The sequence below is a fragment of the Hydractinia symbiolongicarpus genome, chromosome 11 (genome assembly GCF_029227915.1).
Source record: "Hydractinia symbiolongicarpus strain clone_291-10 chromosome 11, HSymV2.1, whole genome shotgun sequence".
Taxonomy (NCBI): domain Eukaryota; kingdom Metazoa; phylum Cnidaria; class Hydrozoa; order Anthoathecata; family Hydractiniidae; genus Hydractinia; species Hydractinia symbiolongicarpus.
In genome coordinates this window covers 6,728,881-6,745,219 of record NC_079885.1, presented here as the reverse complement: position 1 = coordinate 6,745,219, position 16,339 = coordinate 6,728,881, and the positions used below count along the sequence as shown (strand labels likewise).

Sequence of the window (16,339 nt, the reverse complement as noted above, 5' to 3'; positions counted from 1 at the left end):
CAGCTTAGTTGCATTTTAGAACAAAACAGCAAAAAGGAAGATCTGGTAGTGTTCAAGGTATAAATCAATTTTAAAAAGGATTGAAGGGAAGAAAATTAATTTAAGAATTAAAAGACCTATACGTATCAAAATACAACAAAACATTGGTCCTTTTTTCATATACTATACATATATATACAATTTCAACACAAAGAAAAATATATTATACATATGCTTAGGTTTCTTCAACATTATCTTCCTTCATAATATTCCACAATTCGTTATCTAATTGATACTTGCAACCTTTCCATACAAAATGTGATGGTGGATCTTTATCCTCTTCACCATTTTCAAATAAAAAATGATTACTAAACTCAATGGCCAAACTAGTTTTTAGTATTCCAACGCCTCCAACCTTTTTTGAAGCTGGATGATAAACCCGCCCATTTTTAGGGAGCATGCAAAGTTTTTCCGGTTGAAATGTTATTGTCATCTTTGGACCTATTTTATTTATAACAATTCTGTCTCCCTCTTGTGCATTGATAATGTCAGTAAAAACAATTGGTTTGTTCTCGCAATAAACATAATTGATTTCGGGTCCACAACGAGAAATATAGGGAAAATCGTCACAGTACTTTCCAGCCTTGTTTAGTCTTAATCTTTTAAAGAAAAATGTTAAAAAGTCTTTATCTAAAATGAAATTTAACAGTTAATTACACACACACAAAATTATTTGACCACAACAATTTGTCCATAAATGCAAACTTTTCTCTGTGAATTGTTTAGTAATCATTCTTACCTTTATAACATGTCACAAAATTTCTTATTTTTGTTCCTTCTAAGAATAACTAAATGTAAAGATATATTAACATAAAATTGAACATAATTTTAAGCCAGAAAAAACAGAATTTAATATTTTAATAATAAATAATAAAATATCGAAAAATCCTTAAATACGTATTCATGCTGGATTAAAAACCATTTCTGAAATAAACGAAACCCACATTCCACATGAAACAATTTCAACAATTTTTTTACATTACTATATTTACACCTGAGCAAATTTATCCAGATTTAAGAGTCAAAATAGTAAACAATTTTATATATGCAGTTTGCCTCTATATATACATTAGGTTTTGTGAATTTACATGAATATACCAAAAAAAATGATAAAAGATAAAACGATAAAAGTTTCAAAATGTTTTCATCTAGTTTCCCTCACTACTTACATAAAAATTTTACAAAGAAAAATAACTAACAATAAAAAAAAGAAAGAAAAAAAGAGTATCCTTACAGGGAGGTTGTTTTTTTCCAAAAACCCAATGTTGATATATATACTTATCTCTTGTATTTAGCTGCATTTTTTTACATTAACATGCATTATGTTCAGTATATCTTTTAGGTTTACTTGTTACCGTATATAATTAATAATAAATATTGTTTGCATTCTGGAAGCAGATTTTTATTGATAAGATGGCAACTTAAACAATCACAATGAAACAAAAGAGAGATGGTAAAGAAATAGATCCAGGAACTTATTTTTACAAAATTAACTGGTAAAATTGCTGACTGCATCACAAATGGTAGTGCTTAAGCAGAAAAAACTCTTTCATATATTATCCAGTACAGAACAATTGAAATACTGTTGTTTTGTTTAACTACAGTAGAACAGAAATACCATCATGCAAAATGGCACTTGCAAATTTTTGATGGCAATCTCCTGGAAAACATTGAAAATACTTCCTGATTTTGTTTTATTGAGAGAATTTAGAGGCAAGACAATAATTAGTAGGTATATATACAGTAGTAGGTATATATACAATAATTAGTAGGTATATATATATATACATATATATACGTAAAAAAATTTACTTCTGAAAAAAAATGCAGGCTGCTTCAAAAATTAATAAAAAGAAAATCTTACCTGCCCCTGATGATCAATGTAGTAAAAATATTCTCTCACTCCATCCCTTGGAGAAAAACCTTGAACATATTTACCAGATGACATAACAGAATACCATCTTTTGTTGATGAGAAGATTTAGACGTTTGGCAAACATGTTTTTGTTGTGTCAAATGCACGTCTTACCTAAAAAAATTATGTATATTAAGTATCCCCAAATTAAACCAGTTGAATATAAAACATTTAAATGCCTGGGGTATTACCAAATGCAAATAGAGACAGGTCTGGTGTCTCATAAATTATGCCATATTTAAGTAATAGCCAATTTTGACTTTTTTTGTCATGTACATTCAAACTTTATCAATGCCGACACAAGACGTCTTAAGATGTCTTTTTTAAATCTTCTGTTAGAAAGCGCTATTAAGATGTCTTTAATGCATCTTCTTAAGAACGTCTTTCAAAAGACATCTTTTAAACGTCTCTTGAAAGTAAATAAATTTGAATCTTGTAGTATACACATTTTAGATGTCTTTTAGAAGATCTTTAAAAGAGGTCTTTTAAAAGACATTTAAAAGTTATCTAAAATATATCTTTTAAAAGACATCTTTCTCTTCTTGCTATAATGCATCTAAAACGCATCTTTGCAAAGACGTCTTATTTCTTATTTCTAAAAGTGGTCTAAAATGTGTCTTTCTTTTTTATATGAAAAATTCGATTTAAAAGGACGGGGGTGTTCGCAAACTTGTTTTCATTTTAATGCGTCGTAATTTTGTTTTCCTGCACACCCTGGTAGATATTCTTTGACAAATGATCATTGGAACATTCAATTAAAATTGGCAGTATTTTAATGAAAGCATCTGCGGAACACCTGTTGCTTAAAAAGTAAGTACTTTTGTTTGTGATTCTCGGCAAATTAATTTATAAAATTATAGTAGGTAAGTGTATTAGCTGATGTATTACGCTGTGACCCTTCTATGTATGGTGTGTTTTCTGACTATGTTTCTATGAAAATTTACTTGGAAATAAGCTATTATTTTCTCTTTAGAATCTGTCAACGAGCGTTTTAAAGATGTGAATGAGCAAGAAATGCAACGCAAATTTTGGGAACAAGCTGCGAAAAGCTCCCAGTCAGAGGATCAGAGACGTAAGGGGTACATTAAATGTATAAACAAAGGAAAAGCCCTTTCGACTTTACTCATTTATGAATGACATTTATACATTTATTATTTTTTTTTGTTTCTTCTGATCTGACTTTTTTATTATTTCAAATATTTATTTTGTTTATTTTGGCCTTGCAAGCGTTACAATGAATTTCAACTACTAGCAATTTTCACAGAATTTTTAAGGTGATTCTTTCATATGGCCTAAGCTTAATATGCTTAAGATTTTTTCGATTAGAGTTCCAATTTATGCTTTACATAGCATGCTTTATTTAAAAACTGACGTAGAGATTAGTGCGTAGAAATGTTTCTACGCATGGATAAGTTCATTAGAATTCAGTAGAATTCGTAATACAGAATATTTTAATAATTAGAATTTATAAATATGAATATGAATGATTAGTGTTTATTATAAAAAATATTTTATTTATTTACTTCCAGTTATATTTGCTTACTGTAATTCTAAAATAAATTTTATTTTTCAAAGTGTCAATACGAATTTGATATAAAAAGTTCAAAATATTTTCATCGCAAAATATTTGTTGTCTTTGATATCGTTATTTCTGCAATTTATTAAAAATGTACGTTTCAACATTAACGTACAAAAACATCTTAAATTTGTTTTATAAATTGCCTATTTTTTCTGAAAAGTTAAGTAAAAAAAAAACAATTAAAACCAAGGAAGACGTCTTATAGATATATAAAAGATCTCTTTCTAAACATGCATTTAAGAAGTTGCATTAAAGATGCATTTTAGTCGCTGATAAATCTGTAAAAGGTATAAAAAACGTCTTTAAAAAGACGCGTCGTAAAAAATTTCTTAAAAATTTCTAAAAGACGTCTTTGGAAAAACATCTTTTAAAACATGTCTAAAAGAGATCTTTTGAAATGCATCTTTAAAAGGACATCTTTTAGATGCTTAAAAAGATGCATTATAGACAGACAAATCAGCGCTAAAAAAGACGTCTTTTTAGAATTGCGGAAGATGTCTAAAAGGCGTCTTTTAGAGCTCTTTGTGCCGGCTGGGTAGATATTATAAAGATATAAAGTTTGAATGCACATCTCTTAACAGGTCTATAATTACTGATGACAGAAAATTTCCAAATTTGCTATTACTTAAAATATGATATCATAATTCATGCAACATAATTAAATCTGAAATCCTTAAAATTAAATATCTTAAAAACAAAAAGAGCTTTTTAAAAAATTAACTTGTTAGCTAACTTTTTAAGCTCTATAATATAAATCCAAGATCATTTTATACCTCAGGCTCCCTTTAAGAGTGATTATCAACAATTTAAATTTTAATAGTAGTACTAATAAAAATTACACTTGTCTATATACTGATTGGTACTCTATTTTGAAGAAAAAAACATGTATTTTATTGACACAGCATTTATAACTTTTAGGTGCTTCAACCTAGAACTCTACTTGAAAGGGAGTTTTGTTCTGCCTAGATTGCGAAAACGGCCTGTTTACAATCAGCACAACCGGATTACGTACGCATGGTCCGATTATGTTTTTTTGCACTGGTTATGTCGTGGTGACCGGATTATGAAAGCTGATATAATGGCTGGCCAGGCTGTGATTGGCATTTTCTTCGAACATTTGTAAGTTAAACATTCTTTGGAAAACTATACATGGCGAAAGAAAAAAGTATCGATGTAATTCTTAGTATACACTACTCTGTAGTAAATAACTTCAACATAATATACTTTGAAGTAACTAAATTTCACGGAACCTAAATTATTTTTTTTGCGGAAATTAAGTTTGGTGAAAAGTTAATATACTTGCGAATCCCAAAACTTAGTATTTGCCACGAAATTTTGCTTCATTTGAGAACAACAACAACTTTGCCACCAGGGCTATTTGCTTGTCAGAAGTGATGACAAATGATAAAAAAGTGGTGGGCCCCGATATATTTGTTCTATAAGTTTCAAATAATATTTGACTGTCATACATAATCCAGCCTTCCCCGATTATGTGCATTCTTTAATAAGTGAGAAATAATATTACACTGTCATATATAAACTGGCCTGCCCTGATTATGTTCCTTTTATAAGTGCCAAATAATATTTTCTTGAGTAATAAGTCGGTTTGTCCTGATTATGTTGCCCTGATTATGTATTTTTTTCCCTGTTCTTAACTGGGGCAAGCTGTCGTACTTAATCAAGCCAATGTTCATTATCCGGGCAGAACAGTATGCCTTGACACAGTGCCAACTGAAACAATCAGTTGTCATTTTTTGTGATAAGTGAGAGAGATTTGGATTTAGTACCAAAAACAATTGGGACATAATTTATTGCATTTTAAAATTGATAATAAGAGATAGACCAGGATACTTAACTAAGATGAATCATTTTCACTGCTGTTGATTTTTGTGGACAGTTAGAATAGCTTGTTTTCCTCCCCTGAAGCCGCAGCTACCCTTTTATTTGAAAACAGCAACATTATCACGTGCAGCAGGCGTGACGCACTGCCATCCGTACCGACTTGTCAGTCAAACCTGTGTTAGATACACTCCGCTGCAGTATAAACGTTTATTCCTTGCTACAAATGTAACGCGTGTAAAAGGCATTTATCTCGTGTTGTATTGCACGGCGACCATAGACAAAGTTTACAAAACCAACAGAAGGATGGCTTTAAAACTGAAGAACTTGTCAACTACGACAAAAAGAATCGCACAATTGTCATCAGTCAGATTAAGGTGCGTATTCTTACTTCTGAACAAAAAAGAGACCAAATCTTAGTCAGAAAAACAAGTCAAGCCTTTTAAAACATGGATGGATTCATATCACGATTTTTCAGTGAATGACCAGTTAGATAGATAGATGTGCATATTTTACATGGATAGCCTCACAAATATGGAGGGATATACCCTGTCTATTATTTCCAGGAGGGGCCATGGCGTAGATGGAGAGTCCTAGAGTATTTAATGCTCATTTTGAGCTACGCAGACCTAGTGTAAAAACTCTGTCCTGAATGGGTGAGTGGTAGCAAATCAAAGTAAAATTGACACCATCATAAATGTTTTGGCTTTTCCTACAAATCTCTATTCTGTCCTGGACAGGTCTCTTATATTCACACATAAATTTGTACTCAGTGCGTTTTGCCAAGATAACCAGGAGAAACAGTGCTCAGGAAATAAGAGATTGATTGCATAAAATTTTGTTTATATACACATACCAAAGCAGCAAACCACCAGACTTTAAAACAAAACCAACAACAAACCACCAGTGTACATTGTCAACAGGCAGCTTAACATCCACATCGGTTGATTGGGCCGAATAACTTTGGATTTAGCCCCATACCTAGAAAAATGGTGCTTAATAAAAAATTAATAAACAGAATCTAACTTCCACACGAAACTTGAAGAAATCTGAATAGTAAAACATGAAACTACTTCAGAATATATGTTCTAAATTTGTAACACTAGTAAAACTAGTGAAATTTGTGTGAACACTGCTAAAAGTTGGCTTACAAAACATGCTAGTGTTTTATTTTCTTTGCTAAACAAATTCATTTTCAACACTGCCCTCTAATTAGCGCAGCACACTTGTTCAAATTAGTGTTGTGCTGCTGAAAAGAGAAAATGCAGTATTTAGATTTTAAAAGCTCTTCTAAATACCCACATTTCTTAGGTTGTATATAGACTGCCTATCAGCACCCCGTTAAATCATCTAGTTAAAAACTGACTTGAGATGTGCAGCTTTCTAGCGTAGCATTGTTTCTTAGTTTGTTTTATTCAATTAGAAGGATTTTTAATCGCCTGCAATTTAATAATTCTTTGCAATTTGGTGAAGCTCATTAGGATATAGTCTTATAATACACCAAGGCATAAATTTGCTGTTTTTTCAATAATTGAATTTGCTACAATTTGTGTTGACAATATTTTTATTGATTTATTTCATCTTTCCTTCTAATTCAGTGTTGCTCTGGATCGGAAGCTTCCTTTAAAAAATATAAAACCTTTTTTTATATTAAAGATATTCCTGCGTTGAAAATGAACTTTAAAGATTTTCATATGATGCTTTTGATATCTTGACAGGTAAAATTATGTGGTTTAAGAATGATCTCATCTCATGTCGAAATGTAATGTCAGCATTTTTCAAATCTTGGTTTTTAAAATTTATATCTTCAGTATACGAAAGCAAAAAAAATATTATATATATCAAATATCATTTTGCAATGCAGGTATAATCCCTTTAATTAAATCTTTATCATCCACATTAACAACTTCAGAGTTTTGATGTGTGCTGCTCATATCATACAAATACACATTTAAAAGTTTGTTAGAATTGATATTTATTGTCTAATGCCATTATTGCAAACTGTCTGTTTGCCTGTAACGACCATTTCACTTAAAATTTTGTGGACACAAAAAATTATGTAAAACTTTAGAATTTTATGTATTTTGTTTCCACTTGTTAGCCCAACTTTGTTGTACTATATATACTATCGAAATTAAATAAAACAGACTAATGCTGTTACTAGTCTCTTTTAAAAAAACAATCTTTTTATAGCTCGTTTTGGTCCCATGTTGAACAAGGTCCTCCAGATGCTATCCTTGGAATCACTGAAGCTTTTAAACGTGACACAAATCCAAATAAGATAAATTTAGGAGCAGGTGCTTACAGAGATGATAATGGAAAACCATATGTTTTGCCATGCATTAAAGCTGTGAGTCATCATTTTGTCAGAGAAAATGTATATATTTTTAGGTCTTAGACCAGGAAAATTGTCATTTTGTGTGGCTGTATCTTTTTACTATTTTATACTTGTTTATTTAACACATTTACACAAGTGTTCTTTTTCTTATTTTCCTTATGCTGAAATTCGTGTATTTTGTAAGGCGAAAGCAGAGTTTTTACATAAACTTTGTGTCCCAAAACTGGTACTTTAAAGGAAGAAACTTTCCCTGGAAGAAAGTTTGCATTTCGTGGGGAAAAACTTTCACGGATGAGCAATTTGGAAATTTTTTAAGGGAAAAAAGTTTTGCGGACCGATAATGAAATATTAAAAAACAATATAAAACAAAGGATATAAATGTTGTAATTATTTTATCACAAAAAAATACTATATGATATTCTTAGTCTATGATTATAAAGCCTTCACAATCTTCGGATTGGTAGATGAGTCTTATGTTTTACTGTTATTGGCAGTAACTCGGGCAGAAAACATTCGTATGTGTTTGCTTTTCTCTTCGCTCTTCTTTTCCGTAGTTTGTTTTTTGTTCGCTCTCCTTGGTTCTTTTTCTAGATTTGGGGTTTGTAATAAAGGTTCTATTCGTAAATAAGAACCTATTATTTCTCCCTTTTTTTGTGCAGTGTAAAATTTTGCTATAAGTTCCTTGTAACCCTTCATCAGCAATAAGTTTAAACAAGTTCCAGGGATTGAAACCTTTGTTACACTGGGTATTTCAAGATTCGCAAGAAAAACTTTCGCGGACAACACGTTTTAGAAAATTTTGCAGAAGAAACTTTCGCGGACAGGCCCCAAAAACCACGAAACTTTCTTCCAGCAAAAGTTTCCTGCTTTAAAGTATACATTACTCCCAATTAAATTTTCAGAAAACTTTGTATTTTTGGATCTGTCTACTAATTTTTTTAATATAATATCCTCTTGATATTTGTAAAGTTTACTGTACCAGAATTTTGATATTTCTGGCAACTACAACAAAGGTCAGTCTGTACTTCGTAAAAGACAAAAATCTAAAATCTTACCTGGAACATGTAAATTGTACTTTCTATGTATGGTGATCTGGAAATTCATGTCTTTGTAATTTTAGGCAGAAGAGAATTTAATACGCAAGCAACTGGACAAAGAATATGCTGGTATAGCAGGCATCGCAGAGTTTACAAAAGAAAGTGCGAATTTGGCTTTTGGCCCTGATAATGAAATCGTTAACAATGGATTGGTGTGTTTCTCTTGTTTTGGTCAAATTTGAACAAGAAAATCTAACTGTGTTTAGATTTGTGTGTAATGTATTACATCTATTTGTATGTTTGTGCTGTTATGCCTTTAGAACTGCACTGTTCAAGGAATCTCTGGTACTGGTTCACTTAGAATTGGAGCTGCATTTCTTGTAAGTATTTGTGTTATGTTTATAGACATTTGTAGAAATTTGTTATTATCTTAGTCTTTTCATTTTTGCTTTGTAGGAAAAATTTTACCCTCATAATAAAACCGTTTTCTTACCAACTCCATCATGGGCTAACCACGGACCTATTTTTAAGTAAGTTCTTAAATTTCTTACCAAAATCAACAATGCTTTACAAGTGACGTATAATATTCAAGACTATTAGACTATTATAAGTCATTGTACAAGGCGTGTTGTTATAAACCTCTAAAAATATGAACATTTGCCTAAATGTTTTATAGACATGCAGGCATGGAAGTTGCAAGCTATCGATATTATGATAAAAATACTTGTGGCTTTGATGCTGCTGGTTGTTTTGAGGACCTCTCTGTAAGTTTTATACCAGAAAATTATCTGAAACAATTTCTTTGTGTTGTACCTTTTTCATAAAGTGTCATCACTGGAAAACGTCAAGTGCAGATAATTGATGTTGTTGTCAGTATACATAATTTTAAATCAATTGAATGCATTTTAAATAGGTTATAGATTTTCTACTAAAAATCTTAATTAGAATATTTTAATTTTTTTACCTTGTTTCTAGAACCTTCCAGAAAATTCCATTATCATGCTTCATGCTTGTGCACACAATCCAACTGGTGTTGATCCTACTGTAAGTTGTTGCGGGTTTGAAAAAAGGATTGTTGAATTGAAACACTGAACTAGACTAGAATCAAATATCCCTGGTGATTTTCAAGTCCTATAGATTAGAGAAGAATCTTAAATTTTCAATATTTATGCTTTCGAATTTATAACAAGAGAATCAGATTTCTTACGGTTTTACTAGTGGTCTTATGTCTACTAGTTTCGGAACAATTTCATAATTGATACTTTCACTTTGTTCTATTGTAGCCAGAACAATGGCAAGAACTGTCTAATATCATCAAGGTATTCCTATTGTGTTTTATAGTTTTTTGCTTTTTGTTGATCTCAATGTTTTTGTAGTTGTTGTTTTGCGTTCTTATTTTTGCTTATTACACATTGTATTCTTCGAATTCGCAAGGGACCAAAACCTTTGTTCGAATTAAAACAAATGTTGTGGTTCAGTAGCTAGAATCTACAACGCAAGGTGTTGTGTATTATTAGCACTTAACAAAGATTTGCACGGTGGCCACAAGTTATGGCAATCCCAGAAGTCATGGAAAAGTGATGGGATTTGAATGCACCCATGTGTTCAGTTCTAACATTCTCTCTATTCTGCCACATTTTTTTTTCAGCGAAAAAATCACTTTCCTTTCTTTGATATGGCCTACCAAGGATTCGCAAGTGGGGATCTTACTCGAGACGCGCATGCGTTGCGCTTGTTCATTAAAGATGGACATACTCCTTGCCTGGCGCAATCTTATGCTAAAAATATGGGATTGTACGGTTAGTATGAAGATCTTTTCTTGTGGTTTTAATAGGTATCAATTTTACAAACCAATCATAAATATATTAACTTTCACACTGCTAGTTTTTGCAGGGGCGTAATTTGTCCACCTTCTTCATCACCTTGCAAGATGGAGTTTTGTTATTTTATTTATTTATTTCTAGGAGAAAGAGTTGGAGCATTCACAGTAGTTTGTAACACGAGTGAAGAGGCTAAAGCTGTGGAATCACAGATCAAAATCTTGATCCGTCCATTGTATTCCAATCCTCCCATTCACGGTGCTCGTCTTGTTAATGAGGTATTTTACAATGATGACCTATATGCACAATGGTTGGTGGAGGTCAAGGGAATGGCCGACCGTATCATCAGTGTTCGAGCAGCATTAAAAAAAAATCTAGAAAGGGAAGGTAAGTAGACTACGTGTATTGAACATACAGTTGAACTTTTATTGCGAATTCCACATCACTATGTATTAAGCTACGTTTAGAAAAGATTCATAAGTCGATTTATGGTATGGGAATTCGCGTAGGTCACGTTGTTGAAAGCATATACATTTTTGAAAATTAAAATGTCTGTTAGGATGATTTCTACTTTGTCCATTACGACATATATACCTAAGTTCTGAGAATAAAGTGTTTGGACTAAGACTTCAGCAAAATTTAATGTTATGAAAAAGAAGTTAAAGGGAGAGAATGAGAGAAACCCTTTTATTGTTTTTGTGATCACTGACGTTTTGCGGCGGAAGATAGACGAAAAAATGTAAAATAAATGTTTGCGATGAGGAAGCTTGTTATAACATTTTTTTGAATATTTTTAACGAATACGTTAACAAGATAGTAATATTCTTCAGGAACATCAGTCATTCTTTAAAAACTATTTGTTAATATTCCATGACAAATTTGCCGTTGATCGAATTTGTCCCTGTTTTGCGTTTGTTGTAAAAAGTACATTATTTTAGAATTATGTTTACGAATAGAGTTCAAAATCGCAAAAATAAGTTCACAAAATTAAATTTTTCTGAAATTTTTTCCCACAAACAGTTTTTCTCAAGGGATATAAAAAGTAAACTTAAATTAGTCCAAAAAATTTTGCTAAATAACACAGGTTGATGGAAAGGAAGGTGAAACTATAAATCATGTTTTGTATTTTAAGGTTCAAGTCACGATTGGTCGCATATTGTCAATCAAATTGGTATGTTCTGCTATACTGGTATGAAACCAGATCAGGTAGGGTAAAAATAATTTGCAATCGAGAAAATATTCCAGTTAGCGTCCCAGCCCGTGTTTATATATACTATTACCCCCGTATTTTAGTTACCCTATTTCGTGTGTCTCTACTGCGGTTACCATTTTCCGTGACAGACAGACATATACGGGTATTATAATATAGATTACTCTTCATTTTTTTCAGGTTGCTAATTTAACGAAAGACCATTCAGTGTATCTTACAAAAGACGGACGTATTTCAGTTGTGGGAATCACATCTAAAAACGTGGAATATTTAGCAAAGGCTATGCATGCTGTTACAAAATGATAATTTGTGTCATCCAAATCATCTGTCCACGCCGAATTCTTCTTCAGTTCTGTTTTTACGTTTCCATATACTTTGTTTTTGTAAGAAGCTCTTTTGCCAGCTGTAAGCTAATGTTTGGATTTACTACTTCAGTGAGAAAACATCTTTCGTGGTCAGATTTCTGTTCTTTTAAGTGTAGTGTGCTGTCATGTTTTAGTATTGCTGAGTTAAACCACAGTATTTATTTTTAGAGCTTCGAAGTATGTTTTTTTTTATTTATTAGATTTATAATTTTGTGATTTTTTTTTCTTTCAGAAGGAATACCCCTTTGACTTTTGCAAACTAACTTGATATTAATTATCACCGCCCAAACTTATCAATATTGAATATGCATCTGTTAAACTAAACGAGATATATTTTTGAAACCCAGTTTTTACGAAAACATTTACTACAAAAGATATCGATATAGATTATAACAACAAGATATTCAGAAATGTCAAAATAGAAATCTTATTAATACCGTGCGTCAGCAAAAAATAAAAATATTGTTTCAAAACTTCTCTTTTTTGTCTTTTCATGTGTTTTTGTTGGTTATTTTACTATTTGCAAAACATCTCACTGTACTTGACACAGCTTCTTCAGAGAACAGGTTTATTAACAGTGGGCTAAAAGGACAACGAGGAGCTTTGCGTGTCCTATGCTTGTTGACAAAGTTTATTTCTTAGTGCAAGCACCCATATTTAAAATCGCTATAAGTGCTAATGTCATTTACATTTCTCCAATTAAACACTTCCTTTGGTTGTTTGTTTGTTTTATACTTTCTTTTATATAAATAAACGACATATCATTTACAAAGGCGTCCATGAATCGGTTCAAGAACATTTTTAAATCATGTTATCCAACTACCATTGGAATGATCCACGTTCGGCCATTACCAGGTGATAAATTTTTATTTTTAGATATGTGTATATGTATAACTTTTTTTATTGCAAGTTCTCATATAATGTATTTATTATTTATTTATTTATTTAAAAATATTTATACAGGATGAGGACTTCAGTAATTTGCAAATATATACATAAATACAAAAAAAACTGCTATCAATGTCCGTCCTGTCTGAGAATAGAAATGGAAAAAGCAGTAAAAACAGTAAAAACGATAAAAACAAACAAAAAATTGATCAACTAGAAATGCAACAGTATGCATACAAGGTGTGAAGTGAATGCTTCAAATTACTAAGTGGTGCAAATATTTGAAACTAGAACTTCCCTAATAAATGCGTTCACTACAACTGTAGGTATTTTACATACTAATTAAGCTGCGATAGTAAAATATATATATATATATTTTTTTTTGACCTGAACCCATTTATTTTGAAATAAGCGCCCGTGTTGCATGTGTATAGCGGAAATTTTAATTTTTTACTGTGGTTGCTTTCAAACGATTATCTCAGTTTTTTTTGTGTAGGTACACCAAACTATATATCAGGTAGTCTCAACCACACAATCAAACTTGCTCAACAAGAAGCTGAATTATATCTAAACGCAGGAGTGGTACCAGTTTCTTTATATTAACGCTTAATTTTGTCCACCGAAACTTGCCGGAGCTGTATATGTCACGATATGTATTTTTCTATAGGACGCCCTTATGGTTGAAAATATGCATGATGTTCCCTACTTAAACCGTAATGTGGGTCCTGAAATTACATCCTCGATGACAGCTGTAGCCAGTGCTGTAAAATACGTAGGTGCGGATGTACCGTGTGGGATACAAATATTAGCCGGTTGCAATAAGGAAGCATTAGCCATAGCAGCGGTAAGTATCCTTAATTAGGTACTGCTGGAACCATGGCTATCACCAATTGTAACTCTGGAGGACTAAACTTACTCGCCACAATCTCACCTGATCGGTGGTTCTTGAAAAGAGCTTTCGAACCCAACCTTGAACTAAGGAAGCTGGCAATACAGCCGCCTAGAATTGGAACCAAAAAATGAATATACGCCTTTCAGGGAGCGTTAATGATAGTTGTTGTACCTGTCGCGTTTAAAAAGCCCACGTCCCTTGTCATAGTGTCATCTGAAAGGGTGTTATAATATTTGTTTCTCACTATCAAGTTCCATATGATTGTCTCGGTTCATTCAGCTGTATGTTTCAAAAAAAGTTAGTTGTAATCATATTTAAATTTTTTCATTATTAGTCTACGTAATCTGTTTTTTTTTTAGGTCAGTGGTCTTGATTTTATACGCGCTGAAGGTTTTTTGTTTGGTCATGTTGCAGATGAAGGTTTAATGAATGCTGATGCTGGTGAACTTTTACGCTACAGAAAAACAATCGATGCCGAAAATGTGTTGGTACTGACAGATCTGAAGAAAAAACACAGGTAAAACTATCCGTAAATTGTGTTTAATTTCTTGTATAAACGAAGATTTAATCATCAAACGATGCTTTTTCTCTAAAAAAAGCATGAACGTAAGTGGGCATTTGTGTCCTGTGTTTTGAAAGTCACGGAAAATTTTTACTAAAACTTTCCCTACCTCTAAAATTTTAATCTTACTTTTGTGAAACACCTCTTTTTGTGTGTATGTAATACTGTAGTTATGGAATTAAGCACCACACATTAACACGTCGTTTAATTTGAAATAAATATTTAGGTGGTGTTTATATGGGAAATATTTCCTCAGGAACCAGCAAATGTTTCAGCATGATTTCAAGTCGAGATCTCGAGTTGCTAACAAACTGCTAAAAAGTTATTTTATTCACATGGGAAAAAGCTTTTAACAGCATACCGAGGTCTCGAGTGCGCAAGATCGAGATCTTGGTTCATTTTTGTATGAATTAAATTTTTTCGGCGGACTAGTAATAATATATCGATTCGGCGTAATTTTTTAAAATTTAAAATTAGATGATTTTTATCACATTTTCTCACCCGAGGAAAATTTGTGCCATATAATGAGAAAGTGAATGTCGTAACATTTTCCCTTTAACCATAGAGCCGAGAAAATATTTTTTGTAAAAACTGCCAAATCAAATGCGAGGATTTATATTAATGCTCATTGATACTGCGTTTTTTTTATTAGCTCTCATGCCATCACAAGTGACGTCAGTTTAACGGAGATGTGTACAGCTGCCGACTTTTTTATGAGTGATGGTGTTGTATTAACAGGCGCTTCCACAGGAAAACCAGCAAGCTCTAAAGAACTTAACAATGTCCTTTCAAGTTGTAATCTACCCGTCCTAATTGGTTCTGGTGTAACGCTAAATAATTTTGTGGAATTTAAAAACGCACATGGTATTATTATTGGGTCGCATTTTAAAAAGGACGGTGATTGGAGAAATGAGGTTTGTAAGGAGCGAGTTAAAAGTTTCATGTCGGGGACTCGAAAATATCGCCGTCCCGCTGCACCGTTAATATAATAGAGTTAATTTTTACGCGGATAGACAATTTCGTATTGCACTGATTAACTTCCGATTTGCAGCGAGTCATGACAATTTACACAGCTTTAAGAATTGGAGTTGCAATGTTTTATGTAGAACCAGCTCTTAGAATTCACAGCCATTTTTGAAAGACTTTTTTTAGTCACCCAGCTTCCTTGCAATTTCTATTATGATTTTGTTTTGTTCAACAATATCAGTTATATTTACTCCATCTTTAATCTTTCTGGATTTTTTCTCAGTCACATTATTTCAAAACCTTTGTCAATTTTTCAATTAATTTAAGCCCTAAAAAATGACCTGTGTGTCCCCGTACATAACTTCGGTATAATAGAAATGTGATAATTTAAAATTTTATGCGTTTTAATATGTGGGTGTCAACATAAAATGAGTAAAACAATTCCGTTTTCGAAATCTTACGTTTTCGTTTAAATCAGGATACGAGTGTTTAAGTATAAGCACAGCATCAGATTCTTTCGGTTACTGTTGATGACTGAATAGGTGTTTAGGGGTGTATGCATAACCCTATTTTGACTGACAGAATTAATGTAAGAATTTCTCTGAACTGGATAAAGCATTCCGCCCCAAGCCTTTTAATGTACATAACATGTGCCTTCTTCAGAATTGTCTCTGAAAACGCCTAAATTCAGGAACTACGATTACTTATTTCTTAGTCTATTGTGCTAAACCAGTCTAAAAACCTTCCATACCATGTTTCCAATCATTATTTCAATATTTACCAAAACTCTCATCAACGATTTGGAATTATTTTAAAAAAAATTATAAAGTTTTCCACCTTGAAAGAACTGACTGCGGGTTTATTTCAGATTGGGGGCTTATTTATCACGT

The 16,339-nt window shown here is 32.0% G+C and overlaps 3 protein-coding genes across 3 annotated transcripts; 2 read left to right on the top strand and 1 right to left on the bottom strand.

The window, feature by feature from the left end:
- Positions 1 to 123: 123 nt before the first annotated feature.
- Positions 124 to 5,422, bottom strand: LOC130613704 (UPF0598 protein CG30010-like). Its single transcript, XM_057435035.1, has 3 exons — positions 1,904 to 5,422; positions 779 to 827; positions 124 to 669 (listed from the first exon to the last, which is right to left on the bottom strand). Exons 1-3 carry the CDS (start codon positions 2,036 to 2,038, stop codon positions 215 to 217), a joined length of 639 nt encoding a protein of 212 aa, XP_057291018.1. The 5' UTR covers positions 2,039 to 5,422; the 3' UTR covers positions 124 to 214.
- On the top strand, positions 5,422 to 12,614 carry LOC130613700 (aspartate aminotransferase, mitochondrial-like). Its single transcript, XM_057435032.1, has 12 exons — positions 5,422 to 5,748; positions 7,565 to 7,721; positions 8,830 to 8,958; positions 9,067 to 9,126; positions 9,203 to 9,276; positions 9,423 to 9,510; positions 9,722 to 9,790; positions 10,030 to 10,065; positions 10,395 to 10,545; positions 10,711 to 10,953; positions 11,699 to 11,772; positions 11,957 to 12,614. The coding sequence occupies exons 1-12, from the start codon at positions 5,678 to 5,680 to the stop codon at positions 12,077 to 12,079; spliced, it is 1,275 nt and encodes a 424-aa protein (XP_057291015.1). The 5' UTR covers positions 5,422 to 5,677; the 3' UTR covers positions 12,080 to 12,614.
- An 87-nt stretch (positions 12,615 to 12,701) lies between these two features.
- LOC130613703 (uncharacterized protein F13E9.13, mitochondrial-like) lies at positions 12,702 to 15,904 on the top strand. The gene is made up of 5 exons (XM_057435034.1): positions 12,702 to 12,996; positions 13,526 to 13,611; positions 13,697 to 13,873; positions 14,281 to 14,438; positions 15,136 to 15,904. Exons 1-5 carry the CDS (start codon positions 12,921 to 12,923, stop codon positions 15,470 to 15,472), a joined length of 834 nt encoding a protein of 277 aa, XP_057291017.1. The 5' UTR covers positions 12,702 to 12,920; the 3' UTR covers positions 15,473 to 15,904.
- The last annotated feature ends 435 nt before the right edge of the window (positions 15,905 to 16,339 follow it).